Source organism: Kryptolebias marmoratus, linkage group LG8, assembly GCF_001649575.2.
Source record: "Kryptolebias marmoratus isolate JLee-2015 linkage group LG8, ASM164957v2, whole genome shotgun sequence".
Classification (NCBI taxonomy): domain Eukaryota; kingdom Metazoa; phylum Chordata; class Actinopteri; order Cyprinodontiformes; family Rivulidae; genus Kryptolebias; species Kryptolebias marmoratus.
The window spans coordinates 8098877-8113669 of NC_051437.1; the positions used below are offsets into that span (position 1 = coordinate 8098877).

At 40.6% G+C, this 14793-nt stretch overlaps 1 protein-coding gene across 1 annotated transcript; it reads left to right on the forward strand.

Annotated features, from left to right (window-relative positions):
* The first annotated feature begins 408 nt into the window (after positions 1–408).
* cs (citrate synthase) lies at positions 409–11399 on the forward strand. The gene is made up of 11 exons (XM_017419275.3): positions 409–569; positions 3142–3192; positions 3505–3612; positions 4220–4285; positions 5452–5583; positions 6947–7135; positions 7371–7570; positions 8404–8533; positions 9881–9982; positions 10278–10487; positions 10580–11399. The coding sequence occupies exons 1-11, from the start codon at positions 519–521 to the stop codon at positions 10748–10750; spliced, it is 1410 nt and encodes a 469-aa protein (XP_017274764.1). The 5' UTR covers positions 409–518; the 3' UTR covers positions 10751–11399.
* Positions 11400–14793: the final 3394 nt, after the last annotated feature.

A 14793-nucleotide genomic window follows, 5' to 3' on the forward strand; every position in this document is an offset into this window, starting at 1 on the left:
GCTTCTGCAAATTTTAGCTATTTCATTTGGCAGTCAGCTGTATTTTTGCTGAAAATGCAGTTCGTGACCAAAATCCATAGTATTTAAAATACATGGTACTTCACACACATCCTGTAGGTGCACCTGCTCACAGGTGGGACGCCCAACGACGAGGCCAGACAAAGGTCACGGAGGCGCGTGCGTCCACAGCTACCTGTGTTACCGTCTGGTCAGACTGAGCGGATTCTGAGCGGGCTAATAAAGGCTGTTCTAAAACGATTTTAAACCCTCCTCACAGAGCCAAGGAAAGCCCCGTCCAATCAGGATGCACACAGTTTCCCTTTAACCAATCAAATGCTTCTACGATGTTCCGACGATCCGGCCCATCGTCCAATCATTACCGCGGACGGCTGCAGGCCTCAATCCGTCTTCAACCTTCTCCCTTCTGGAGGGGCACCTTCAACCAGCTCCGCGGCGCGTTGGCAGTGGCTTCCGTCGGTGTATAGTTTAAGTAGAAATAACACTTTATTACAGACACAATGTCCTTTCTGACTGTCAGCAGGCTAGCGCCTAAACTTCTTAATTCAAAGGTAAGACTTTAGAAACGAACTTAATGGGATTTTTTTTAAGTCAGAGTTGCCGACGTTATCTTGAAGCTAACTTTCGGCTAGCTAGCTAGCTAGCTAACAACGTATTAGCAGACTAGTAGTTAATATTAGCTAGCCCAGCCCTGTCAGCCACATTGCGAAATGCGGGTGGAACAATGTGTGGGTGGTTACAGCTCAAACATTGTCTAGTGTTTTAGCTGCACCACGCGTTTCTTGTTGTTTTATTTTGTAACTTGCTCCTTGTTGGCCCATGTTAGCTTTGAGCTGGCCTGGTGTCAGTCCCATGATCTTGGACATGTTTCCTTAGCCAGGGTGACCAGACTGTGTTACCTCCCGAGTTTAAGAGTTGATCTGCTCTCTTTATTTGTTTTTTGCTAACTACCAATGTGTTCAGCCGCTTACAACAATGTAATCATCTTTAAACTGGACTACAGAAAACAAAAACACAGGTTTTTTCTTTGTCTAGTTGTTGACCTTCACATTAATTTTCAGCTAAGTATCTAATATCCTATATGATGGAAACACAGACATGATTGTGTGAATCAGATATTTAAACAGTGCTGTAGGGTGTGTTTATGTGAAGTAGTCTACCATTCCTTATAACTGGAAGACCTGCTGTTCTGCTAATCTGAGAATGAGGATTTCTTTAATAGTTAACTAAGTAATTTATAATTTTATCACAGCGTTTTGCAAGTCAGCTGTAATACTGCCAGACACTGATCCAAGTGCACACACTGGCTGCAACTTTCCTGTGATTACAGCCTACTGACCTTTCAGTACAGACCCTCATTTCTGCATGTTGCTTTCAGTAAAAATATTTGCAGAAACCTCCCAGAAGGTCCTCTGTAATAGATAACCTAATGGTTCCCTGCCTTGCTTGAAGTGGTGTGTATTATATTTGTAATGCAGACCTCTGACACGTTTAACTTTTTCTCTTATCAGTTGTTCTCTCAGCTCATGAGTTATGAGGTTACATAATATTTAATGACTCTTTTATGTATAAGTGAAATAAAACTGAGTTATTTTATGCTTTTCTGCCTTGTGTCATTCAGTATCATTCAGTTTTTGTAATGTCGACGTGTCAATAATTCCTTTTTTAAAAAGGAATTTAAAAAAAAATTAGAATTTACCAAATGGTCCCATTATAATTTGCTCACCTCAGAACGTCATTGGGTCACTTTGTGTGTTTGTTTGCTTGCAGTAATGTTTCACTTATAAGCAAAAGTTGTGTGTTTTGTTTGTAAACTATAGACAATGTTAGACACTGACAATCGAGTTTAGTGTGTTTTCTTATAAACATACGTGTTGTTGAGGCTGACTATGCTTGCTGAAGTGGTCTATAAATGCATCTGTAGGTCTTTCTTTTTAGCCATAATTCAGGATGTTAATATTAAGAACTAAAATCTGCTTGCCTCATCTCAGGCTGGTGAGAATGACTGAGTCGAACTGGTGCTTTTTACACGCAAAACCCCAAACTGGTGCATAATCTCTTCAGCTGTGTAAAGAGTGGGCAGGGGAGCAAAAACCCACCTTTTGTTTCAGGGACCCCTAGTTTGACCCTATTCAGTTCATTTCCCCCTCACCCGCCGGGCTCTAACATCATCTAATGAAACATTTAAAGAGGAATCCTGTGTAAGTGTTCAATAAGAAATGGCTCAGCTTCTTTTTTTTTAGTCACAACTTGTGCTCGTAGCTTTTTAATCTCTCATTCCATCATTTTGTCCCTGGTCCAACGAGTCTTAGCCTGGGGAGTGTTAATTATAGGCAAATATGTTTCTCCCTGAGAGGAATGTTAAATTTCTTAAGTGAGTTTTACTAGCTAAAATGGCCTATGAATTTGTAAATTTGTCTTTTTTTGTTGTTGTTGTTGTTGTTGCTCAGGATGTCATTATTAAGACTTAAAACAACAGAACGATTATAACCACCAAAGACAGCTTTTTACACCAAGTACTTCTGCAAAGCCTGGGATGTCCAGTAGATATTTTTAAACTAATAGTTAAATCTCTACTCACTGTGCTGTCTGATAGAAGTGGAGCCATTTTTGTTTAACTCTGAAGATCTCAACCTTGGAAAAAGTACAAATATTTAGTTTGTGAATAGATGGGTTTTATCTGGGTATGGACAATGAATCATGATAGGAATTATTGTCACTAGTAGTTGTTTACCCATACAAAGTAGTTTTTTTTATATATATAAATTGTCCACCTGTCAGGGCAACAAAGATTAAAACGAACAAAAGAATTGGATCAACAATATGCGCAGTTACTGTTTATATTGCTTGGTTTGATAACAACCTTACATTGCAGGTTGTTTTAAAGTCAACCCTCAATGTTAAACGTTAAAACCTAAAATTAAAATGATCTGTTCATTTTATTTTTCTGTATGCCACAAGTTCGTTCAGTTTCACTCATGAACGAATAGTCAGTCATAGTAATGTTTTACCATAACAATTTGTAACTTTTAAGGTACTTTAAGGGTGTTTAATTCACATATAAGTTTTTATTTTAAGTTGTGTGTTGCTCTTATAATCCAATTCCTATTTTCTAATTCACAGAATGCCACTCTCCTATTTGTGGCTGCTAGAAATGCCAGCGCAGCAACAACAGTAAGTAGACAAATTCGGTTTACATATTTTTACCTGCTTCAGATTGGTGCACATCATTTCTTTTAAAATTAAAGGAATAAATGTGTGCTGCAGTAAGAGCTTTTCTTCCACTGCAGTCTTTCAGGTTTTAACAGAACAATCTGACCTTTGTCACAATACATGCACAGATCAATTTATTTCTTAGAAATGTTTAAATATAGTCTGTTTGACTACAGGCTACATCAAAAGGCTGTCTTAATTTAGTAATAGATGTGCATTTAAGGGCACTGCTAACCTTTTTTTTTTTTGTGTGTGTGTGTTTTCCTTTTACAGAACCTGAAGGACATTTTGGCAGATCTTATTCCGAAAGAACAGACCAGGATCAAAAACTTTAAACAACAGTATGGCAAAACCAACATAGGTCAGATTTCTGTTGATATGGTGAGTAACTCTAGATGTTTAGTAAATATGTGCAGAGGGTAGAATACAGTGAGGAAGAAATGTCATTTAAAAGGGAAACCGTTTCTGATTCAGTGTTTGACTCTGCGGATGGGGCATTTAGGCCACTGACCACGACCAAGATTAAAAGTGGCATGGTAGCTACACATAATCCATTTAGGCCTGCCCAGACCTGTTTACTGTCGGGTGTCACTGTGCGGCCATCTCTCCCACAGTCTGAACTGATTCCTGCCAACAGAAACATTTCAGCTGAGTCACTCAAAAACTGCTGTAAACTATTTATCTCATGCACTCACAAATGGGCTCACACACACATTTGTGCCACTGCAGTAATGTTTTATGGTTGGTTTCCATGTGGATTGTAAAGAAACTGATGCTGTTGTCAGATCAGATTTAGACCGGTTTGTTTTACAAAAATGGTGTCTTCATCCAGACCGTAGTGAGATATTTTAAGACTTGCAGAGATTTCAAAAAGTTCAGTAAGTTTAATATAACTGACTACAACTACTGCAACACAACTTATTGACTGTTAGTAAAACGATTTATCTTTCAGAGTGTAATCCCGTTGGTTCCCATGTTTTTCTAATAGGTCTACGGAGGTATGAGAGGGATGAAGGGTCTGGTATATGAAACCTCAGTGCTGGATCCTGAGGAGGTGAGTATTAAAGCTACTCTCATAATGACATATGGCACACTGGTGGTGTCATCTTGGTTATGGCTACTAAAGCAAAGGGTTGAGTTTCATCACAGTTTGGATCACTATAAATGCCATTAGTTGATCGATTCTTATTGCAGTTCCCTTTACTCTGAGAATCTCATCTGTCAGGGGTCTGTAGAGACTGTTCAAAGAACAAGTGTTGTTATAGTGTCTGCATGTGAGTGCTTTTATAATATGAACACTTCTAGCAGCTTCCTTGTTGGCTCTTGCCTTGTTTTTTGGCCAAAAGTGAGAGTTGTCAGTAGAAAAGTGTTAAGGCTCCAGCAGACTCCATAAGAAGTCGGTTCGCAGTCACGTGGTTGTGATCTGTTCGTTTTCTCACACACCTTTCATCGTCCGCGAGATACTTGGATCAGAACTCCTGAGAAGCTCCTCCCTCATCCTACAGCGTTAAAACAGTTTTTTTTCCTGCTGGCTACTCAACTCTCCTGTCCTTGTACAGATTTTTGCTTCCCTTACCGCAACCAGATGTGTTAAACTGACTGAGACAGTACACGCCGTTTGGCATTTGCAAATTGACGGTAAACAATAATGAACAAATGAAGAGAACATTTCCCGATGCTGCCCAGCCGAGGCGCACTTCCTCCTGGCCACAACAGCCACAAAGAGCGTCCTGTGTCTGTGCGGTCTTTTTATGTTCAAAGGTTTCTAAGTTTTTGCTGGAACAGTTGTAAAGACGACTGTATTTTCTAACAGCCTCCAGCTGCTTGCCAGCAAAGCAGAAGAAGCAAAATGACTCCATTAAACCTCACTGGCTTTTCTGTGTAAACGCATAAACACGCCCATAACAACTTCTGACCAATCACATGATACTCGGTGCAAACCCCTGAGAGAAAAGGTTTGGCCAGGGCTTTGTGTCACAAAGGGGCGGGCGAAGCTGCTTTGCAAACAAAAAATACGTAATTTTCATCATGCAAATGTGTGAATGAGAGCCGACTTTGTGACTTCTCATGGAAAGGTCTTTAGTGTTGTCTCATTTCACTAGCATGGTGACTTGGAGCCTGTGTTGATTTATTTGCATTTTACAAACAAAACTAAATCGTATTTGATTACCACATGAAACGATTTGTTTAACTTTGCCTCATCTTTCCGTTGATGCACAGGGGATCCGCTTCAGGGGCTACAGCATTCCCGAGTGTCAGAAGTTGCTTCCTAAAGCTCCAGGAGGTGAGGAGCCTCTGCCTGAAGGCCTCTTCTGGCTTCTGATCACTGGACAAATCCCAACTGAAGAGCAGGTGGGTGGCAGAGGAGAGGCTTCGCAATAAATTGTTAATATACACCAGAGTGTCAGTAAGCAAATGCTTGCTTGTTTTGGTAGCTCTAACTGTCCTTGCTGAATATAAATGCGAAGGTGTTTTGTCACACTGGAGGCTGGTGTTCGAAAATTCAAAATATCGCAAAGGACATTTCTAGTTATGAGCAAGTACATAATAACCTTTTTATGCTAGGTTTTATGATATAGTTTTACACTTTTCCATTGCACACGTCTCAAATTGCTTCAGAATGAAATGTAATTGTAGACAACCAGATAAAAAGAGGAACCAATTCTAATGAAACGGGTTTAAGCTGCTTTTTATGAAAGAAGCATTTCAAAGTTGTGTGATTTGACATCACAAACTCAAAACCACAATCCTCTTTCACCTGAAACCTGAAGTGTCTGTTTAATACAGATAGATGCCTGTCCATGCAAGACTCAGTGACAAAACTCTAAAAAGAATGACACATTTGATATTGTAGTGATAGTATTCACTGTGATTCCAAGTATAAATTTGAACATTTTCTCACACTGTCTCCATCTAGTCCCCAGCAGTTGCAGCTCAGTGAGAGACTACATTTAGTGAGCACCATAACACAAAGTTTTAGTTGATGTGATGGTTATTTATGGAAGCACAACACCAGTAGTAGCACTTAATAGTTTAATGAAGATGTACTTCAGAGATCAGGAGCTCTCCTCTGACAGAAAACATCTGAGGCAAATGTCCAGGACTAAAAACTACGCTTATGATAAAAAAATATATATATATATTTGGAAAACTGGTTCAAACCTGCCTTTCTTCATTTCAAAAGTGTACTTCAGTTAATTAAATTACAAAGGGGGCCAAGGGTGCAGTTTTGCTAACAGAACACAGAAATAAGGTGTGATTTTCAGAAACTGGCTGCTCAGAATGTCTTTATTATCACCTGGTCACAAACACCTAGAGTTCAGTGAGACTGCAGTGAAAAGTTTGCCCTTTTTCCCGCAATTTTCCCGCAGTTTTGTGTCACCAACCATCCCAAGCAGGTGAGACACTACCTGAAGACAGTGATCACATGATGCAGTCTGCTGAGACTGTGTTGCTGTCTCCTTGAATAGTGTTATGAAGATAATCCTTTTATCTGAATAGCTTCCTCCTTTTAGCTGATAGAGGCATTTCACCGACTTTTAACCCCCTTTTACCCTTTGCTCCTTAACACATCTCTGTGGACTCAAAGGTGAAAATTTGTTTCCTTTTAGACAGACATTGTCAGGTCAGCAGCTCAATGCTTGACTTGGAAAGAGCTGCAAACCAAATACTTTGTCACTCCCTTACATTGTATACACTTTTTCTCCCTCCCTAGGTAAACTGGGTGTCCAAAGAGTGGGCGAAGAGAGCAGCACTCCCCTCTCACGTCGTCACCATGTTGGATAATTTCCCCACAAACCTGCACCCCATGTCTCAGTTCAGCGCTGCCATCACAGCTCTGAACAGCGAGAGCAGCTTTGCCCGGGCCTACTCTGAGGGAGTCCACAAGTCTAAGTACTGGGAGGTGAGATTGCTGCCATGTTCTGTTAAATAATGGCTTGGTGTTGGACAGAGGTATCTGAACTAATGGATGAAATGGTGTTGAACTGGATACTGAAAGTAATAGCCCTGAAATGAATGATCTGGTTTACGTTTGAACGCTGTGCAGAAAGCGTTCAGCTTCACAGAGCTGCTGGCGTAGCTTTTAACTTTTAGTTAGATGTACTCTTACTGATCCTTTTATACTGTTTTTATTTTAGTTTGTCTATGAAGACTCCATGGACTTGATCGCCAAGTTGCCCTGCATTGCTGCTAAGATTTACCGCAACTTGTACCGCGAGGGCAGCAGCATTGGAGCCATCGACTCCAACCTGGACTGGTCCCACAACTTCACCAACATGCTGGGCTACAGCGAGCCTCAGTTCACTGAGCTAATGAGACTCTACCTCACCATCCACAGGTGCAGCTTACAGCGGGCCGCCGGACGCCACAGACTAGCTTTTCACGTCTTAAACAGAGCCTCTAAAATGTTTTTGACTTGAGTCATGTATAGTTTAAAGTCGGGTTTTACTGGGTTTTTATATATGGACCTACCTGGTAAATGCAGTTAAAGTATTTTTGAGGTTTTTGAGTAATAGATTAATAATTAATGATTCAATTGAAGCAGGAATGACGGTGGAATACAGCGTCCTCAGTTTTACAAGGAGCATTATTGCTGTAGCTTTCACAGTCAGTTCAAATAATCATAACTAGTTTAAAAATTAAAATCTGAAGCATTATTAAGCAAACAACTAGAAACAATACTGACAACACTTAACACAACATAAATTCACCTGAAATAACTTACCTGCTCAGAGGTTTGGGAGTTGGTAAGTTTTAAAAACATCTCCACTTTGGTACAACACTATAAATATTGGTTTCCTTTTTTTTAAACCCCGTGTTTGTCACCCCTCCTTTTTTCCATACTGCTTTGAGTCAAACAGGATATTCTCTGAAAGCAGAACCAACGTAGTGACGTGAAAGAATTGCTTCATTTATGTCACATTGAGATTAGTCAAATATTGGTTCACAAAATGCACGTTATTACTCATATACAGTTTATAACAAGACATTTCTTCAGTTTCCACCACTGCTTTGTACTGAAATTTATTTGTGTAACAACAAAAGAAAAACCACACAACTCTGGTAGTTTTAAGTAGGTTGTATTGATTTAGAAGAAAATGCTAAGCTCCTGTGTTTGATTGGTAATTATTGTCTAATAAGTTCTATTTGTTTTTACCAATAATACTGTAGTGATCATGAAGGAGGCAACGTGAGTGCCCACACCAGTCACCTCGTGGGGAGCGCCCTGTCTGACCCCTACTTGTCCTTCAGCGCCGCCATGAACGGTCTGGCCGGTCCGCTGCACGGCCTGGCCAATCAGGTTTGTACACATCTTATCAGCAAGGTATTAATGTAAATCAGCAGCTTTCAGAGCTCACAAGAACCCTCCTCGTAAGCTTTTTATATAAACAACATGTTAAAAGATGAATTTCTTTATTCTCCAAAGAAGTTTCTTGTTTGTGTTGTTGTGCTTTCTTAGATATATTACAGCAATAATTAATGTTCTTTTTATAGGAAATATTGATTGGGTCTCAGTGGTTCTAAAAAAAAACCCAAATATTTGGAAATGGATTCATGTCAGAATTAGGACCACTCTGATCAAAAGAGAGTGCATATGGATGATTTTTCTTTGTATGTTTTAAGATTAAAGTGTTTTTGGGGAAAAAGGCTGAATAGTATTTTCAAAATAAAGTTGAACTGTTAAGAAAAAGGATGTTTCAAGAGTAGGTCAGAGGCTAAAGGCTTCGTCGTACGCCATAAGACGTCAGGAAGTCGGTTCGCAGTCACGTGGTTGCAAGCCGTTTGTTTTCACACACGCCTTTCATCGTCCATGAGACACTTGGATCCGAGCTCCCGGGCTTTGTGTCAAAAAGCTGCTACAAGAACAAAATGATGCAATTTGTGTCACGCAAACCACATGAGTGAGAGCTGATTTCGTGACTTCTCATGGAGTATGACAACAGCTTCAGTCTTAGTCAGACTGAACCACTGTATTTGTTTTTTTTTTTTATTTTACAGTTGTAGCCGAGGGATATTGGTCCGGTGTTATTGTGTAAACTACAAAATAACCCAATACAGTTTCTTGAACCAGACTTATTACTCCTGCAGCAGCAGAACTCACCGAACCTCCTTCAATCCTTCACAATAAGAGTCTCAAACATACACAAATACTCTCAAACCATCTGAAGCCAATCCAAGAAGCTTACTTAATTACCGGTACTGTTCTTCTCTGGTAAAACTCATACTGCAGCCTGAACTGGTAGGATATTTGAGAAGTTGTTTACAGGATATTCAGTAAGTTGTGGTTTCTGTGAGTTTGCTTTGTTAAAAACCTATTCTGAAGTATAAAATCACAACAAAACATATCTATCATAGGTCTGACAGTTTAGGCTTTTTTTAAGCTTTTTAATCTCATTTCCACCATTATTCTTTATTCTCATCATTTCAACTTTAATGTTGAAACTTGGAAACCAAAAAAAAAAAATCTGTTTTTTTGGTCTTAAAATGTGCACAAACAGCATTTCAGCTCAGAATATTGCGCTCATCAGTTTAGCTGACAGTAAAATGTCTTGTTTGTTTTCAGTAACACTCCTGACATTTTGAATTTGCTGATGTTGTAGCGTAAGACTTGTCGGACCCTAAATGTGCGGCCTGTGGTTTGTTTCAGGAAGTGCTGGTGTGGCTGACTGCCCTGCAGAAGGAGCTGGGAGGAGAGGTGTCCGATGAAAGGATGAGGGATTATATCTGGAACACGCTGAAGTCTGGGAGGGTAAAGACGCAGAGTTTGTTTTGCTCTGACATTCAGTAAATGTCACAATAAGCCTTGAAGGGAGGTCATGACCTCACCTGTCATCCTGTTGTGTAACCGCTCAACGTTCGGAGTTCAACTCGTTACAATTTAAGCTCACAGTGTTGCACCTGGTTTTATTTTATTGCAACCATTTGTTTTTCTTCTCGCCCTTAACATTTAATAAACACTGCTATTCGTCATAAAAAGCAGCAGAAGCACTTGTAGCATTTTTTTACTACAACGTAAAACAATATATTTGCTGTTTTGGCTGTAGGTGGTTCCAGGCTACGGCCACGCTGTCCTGAGGAAGACTGACCCACGTTACACCTGCCAGCGCGAGTTTGCCCTGAAGCATCTGCCCAGCGACCCCATGTTTAAGTTGGTTGCCCAGCTTTACAAGATTGTGCCCAACGTGCTCCTGGAGCAGGGTAAGGCCAAGAACCCCTGGCCCAACGTGGACGCCCACAGCGGCGTGCTGCTGCAGGTGAGCTGCGCGCCGGTTTTAATCGAGCGGTCCTCACGTAACAGAGCGGACGTGTTTACCCGCGCCTGACTGTGTCTCCGCTTTGTGTGCAGTACTACGGGATGACCGAGATGAACTACTACACCGTCCTCTTCGGTGTGTCCCGCGCTCTGGGCGTGCTCGCCCAGCTGGTGTGGAGCAGAGCCCTGGGCTTCCCGCTGGAGCGCCCCAAATCCATGAGCACGGATGGACTGATGACTCTGGTCGGAGCCAAGTCGGGCTGAAGCCCCTCCTCCGAGGAGCTGGGAGTTAGCGCGAAGGGTGAGAGGATGCGGAGAAAATCAGAAGCAGACATCAGTTGACCCTCTTCTTTCCAACCCCAGGGATTTCATGGGATTCAAAGAGACAGTACACTTTTAATGTTATTTCACAAAAAGAAGGGCCTTTTAAACTGTCCCACCTGTAGTGTTGAAGTGTGTTTAGTTAGCCGGCTGAAAGGTTTTGCCCATCGTGTTCACACACTTTGGGTACAAACTTCATACATGTAACTTCAAATGGGTTCAAACTACGTTACGATCCAAGTTCACAAGCATCTCTAAGATTTCCCCCGAGCACTGTCAGCGTGGTTCCCATTGAGTACAGAGACGGAGCTATGAATAGAGTGGCATTCAAAGGGAATTGTGGGAGTGAACTACACTTCCGAAATATTTGCTGAATGATTGGCCCTCGTATATCTCGCTAAATATTTGCAGCTTTGGGCTGATAATAATTTTTTTTCTTTGTAGTGAAAGCCCACGGAATAAAAACCAACTTTATTTTTCTTCTATGCAATCTTTTCATCCCACTCAGCTGATTGATGTGTTTCACTCCCACATATGAGCACTCCATTTTCAACATTAAGGTCTGACGTAGTAACACCGCTTCAAAAAAAAAGAATCAGTTAAAAGATGCTGCCCCTTTAAATCTTTAATCTCCCATTCCCCCCCCCCCCCCNTGAGTGGAAGGAGGTGAGAAATCTATCTTACTAGTAGAACCAGTAGAACAGACTTTAACACTTTTAGTATGCCTTATTGTAATTTTCTTTTAAAAGTGACCTCAATTACTCCTATGATCACAATAACAGGTTTTTTTTTTCCCCTTTAACTGTTTGTATTTTTAATGACGCTCTGCTTAAAGGGTCTTAAGAATAGTAGGAACGGAATAATATTGTACAGCAAGAGTAAGTTAAATTTGAGTCGAGGTGTTGTAATTGGCTGCCCGCTGTGAATCTTTAAGAGCAAGCTTGAATAAAAAGTGGCAGAAGGAGGCTCTGTAGTTGTCCTCGTTGTTTCAGTTCGACTTTATCCCCACAGGAAAGCGCTTTCGACATCAGCTACTCCAAAATGAGCACTAGCTTAACTGGATTCCTCATTTGTAGTCGTTTTCTGGACTGACCGTGTACCTTTCCTACGAAGGCTTACTGAGTTTGAATTTGTAAAAATGACTATAATTTTGGGGGTTCTCATTTTGTGGTTTTGTTTATAATTTGAAGCAGTAGAAGACGGATGGTCTTATAATTTGTGTACATAGGTATATATATGTATAGCTTGAATGTATGCGCTCTATAACCACAGTGAGTACCACAGTTTACCACCCCTGTAGCCTCAGATTCCCTGATCACAGTCTAATTCTCACTAAGAACAAGAAGAAAGCTGCAGCTGTCTTGTACATACAGTTTCTCGCTCATCTTTGTGGGCTTAGCTGGTGCTGTTTGTCTTATTTTTGTTTTTTTCACTTGAACGTTTCAAGCTTGTTCTTAGGTTCTGGGCTCTACACTCCATGTTTGTGAAGTTTATGTTCTTGCATTATTATTATTATTATTATTATTATTTTATTTTTTCTCCCCCCGAACAAAACTTTTGCCGTAGTTCACACGCCTGTGTAGTACCGTTATTCTTTGTTCAGGCTTTAGTAGACATCTCAGCGTTTTCCCGTGTTCCTCTGTGTGTTGGGTTGTGGTTATTTTGATCGTAGAGGGTCATAAAGGTCGTTTGTAACGAATGTGGGGGGGGATTAATCGCAGATAGTTTCATCGGAGAGACACTTGGGGGGGATAGAGCTGGACGGGTCAAACGGGCAGGGGAAGCTTAAGCAGAAATCATTTGAAAACCTAACAAAAACTGAAGAATAAAAGGTTTTTATTAACGACTGTTTGGTATCTTTTCTTCTGATTAAACGAAACAAAAAGCTCGCTTAGAATGATCTTGTATTTCTGAAGTTGTAAATCATCCCTGCCTCCACAGAGCAGTGGGATCAGCCTCACGTCGTCTCACTTTAATCAGCATCACAATGACAATAACCTGGAAAAAAAGATGCATATATTTAAATAAAGATTCCTTCTTTTCAAACACACAGCTGCTGTTTCCCCACAGACCAAAACCTGGATCTCTTCTTACTGTTTTCTTGCATTTCTTATCAAGTTTGGTGATTTAATTTGGCCTCTTTTTTTTTTGATCTCTGGATCATCTTCATCGTGAAAAGAAGATGCCCACCTCTCACATGCGCTGTTATTAATAACTGTCCCACATTCCTTAACCCCACTCTGGTTTCGGGCTGGTCAGCTGCACGTCCCCTCCTCTCTCTCTTCACTCCTGCAACAAAGGTAGCAAGTGCAAAGAAACCTCTGTGTTTACGCTGAAGCTGGAGGAAGAAACTGGCTGAGTGTTCTGGGTGGGACAAGGAAGTCAGGAAGTCAACAACGTAAACAAGAACCACCTCGTGTTTTTCCTCTTTAACCTTTAAAGTTCACTGCTTGCAGCTACAACAGACATGTCAGCAACACGGTGCAGTTTGGACTCTAAATTATTCAAGATGGCTGCCACAGCTAATGAACCTCATTAACCTTTATATTATGTTTGAGTCAAATTTGACCCATTTTCAACTTTAGGTAAGGAGTAGTTTGCTTTTTTTTTATTGGCACTAGGCTTCATGATATCCTTAGAAACTATTATTTTAACACAACATATATATTTTTTACCATTTTCATAAATTCTGAAGGTGTCTAAATAGAAAATGTGACATTTGTGGGTTACCCTGAGGATCAAACATGGCTCCGATCTTCTCCCACATGGATGCAGACTTTCTCCCAGAATACTGATAAACTTTGTCTAATCATACCTTTAATCACGAGAGTGATATTGAGGACAGAGTGAAACAAAATGTGGATATATATTTTTGATGATTTCAATATGACACGAGAGAAGACCTCTGATGAAGAGGACTCAGATGGGCATCAACATCAGAATGGCTCCAAGGCCTGAAGACAGCAGTGGAGTTCACACCATGGTCTTTTATCCTGCTTGTGTTTAATGCTGTGTACTTATATCACCTTTCTAGCCCCCCAGGCCACTCAATAAAACCCAATCTGTGCCCTCATCTATCCATCCACACACATCCAGCACTCTGCTACTCTACAAAGCTAATCTGAATAAATCATCTATAGATTAATCAGAGCTTTAGATTACATTCATACACTGATGGGGCACATCGGAGGCAGTGAGGGGTCTGTGTCTTGCCCAGAGACACTTCAACATGTGGCGTACTGCTGGAATCAAACCTCCGACTGCTCTAACCACTGATCCACAGCCACCAACATGGAAGGGAGAAGGGATGTTTGGCAGTAGTTGAATGGAGATGAAACATCCTGCACAGGGGGCACACTGAAACAATCATACTGCACATAACCAATACTAAATGGTTTTTCAATGTTTAATTTTCTGAGTAAAATAAAGTTGGGTTTTAGGAATAAAAGAAAGACTTTTCTTTCCTTTTTGTCCCCCCCAACATAAATCTATGAGTCAGTTTTGACCCGTAACACCACAGATAGATGTGATCTAATATTAGACTCAGATAATACGCTGTCTTCACTTTAGGAAATATGAGTAAATTCAGTTTTTCTAGTTGAAAACAAATGATTTACTGCAGTATGTCCAAAAAACTAAGCTTTCAATTGGTGTTTACATGGATATTGATGCATGCTAAGTTGGCTTTGAGGTGAAACACAGATTAGACCTTGTTTTTTTTAGTGTTTTAGGCTGGGTTAAACACTGAAGACGTGGGCCGCTTTCTAACACATCTGGTGTGGTAGTAGCAGAGAGTCATCCTCAGCACGTTCTCTGAGCACTCACACCTCAGGACATCGAGCCTTCAAGGAACGCCAAGCCTTTAAAGTCTGAAAAAGTATCTAACTTTGAGCCTTCAGGTTAAAGAAAACAATGGGAAATACGCCCCATCAAAATAAAAGTCTGAGCTAAAAACGTGCCCGTTTGGTGAAGTCCTGGAGAAAAAG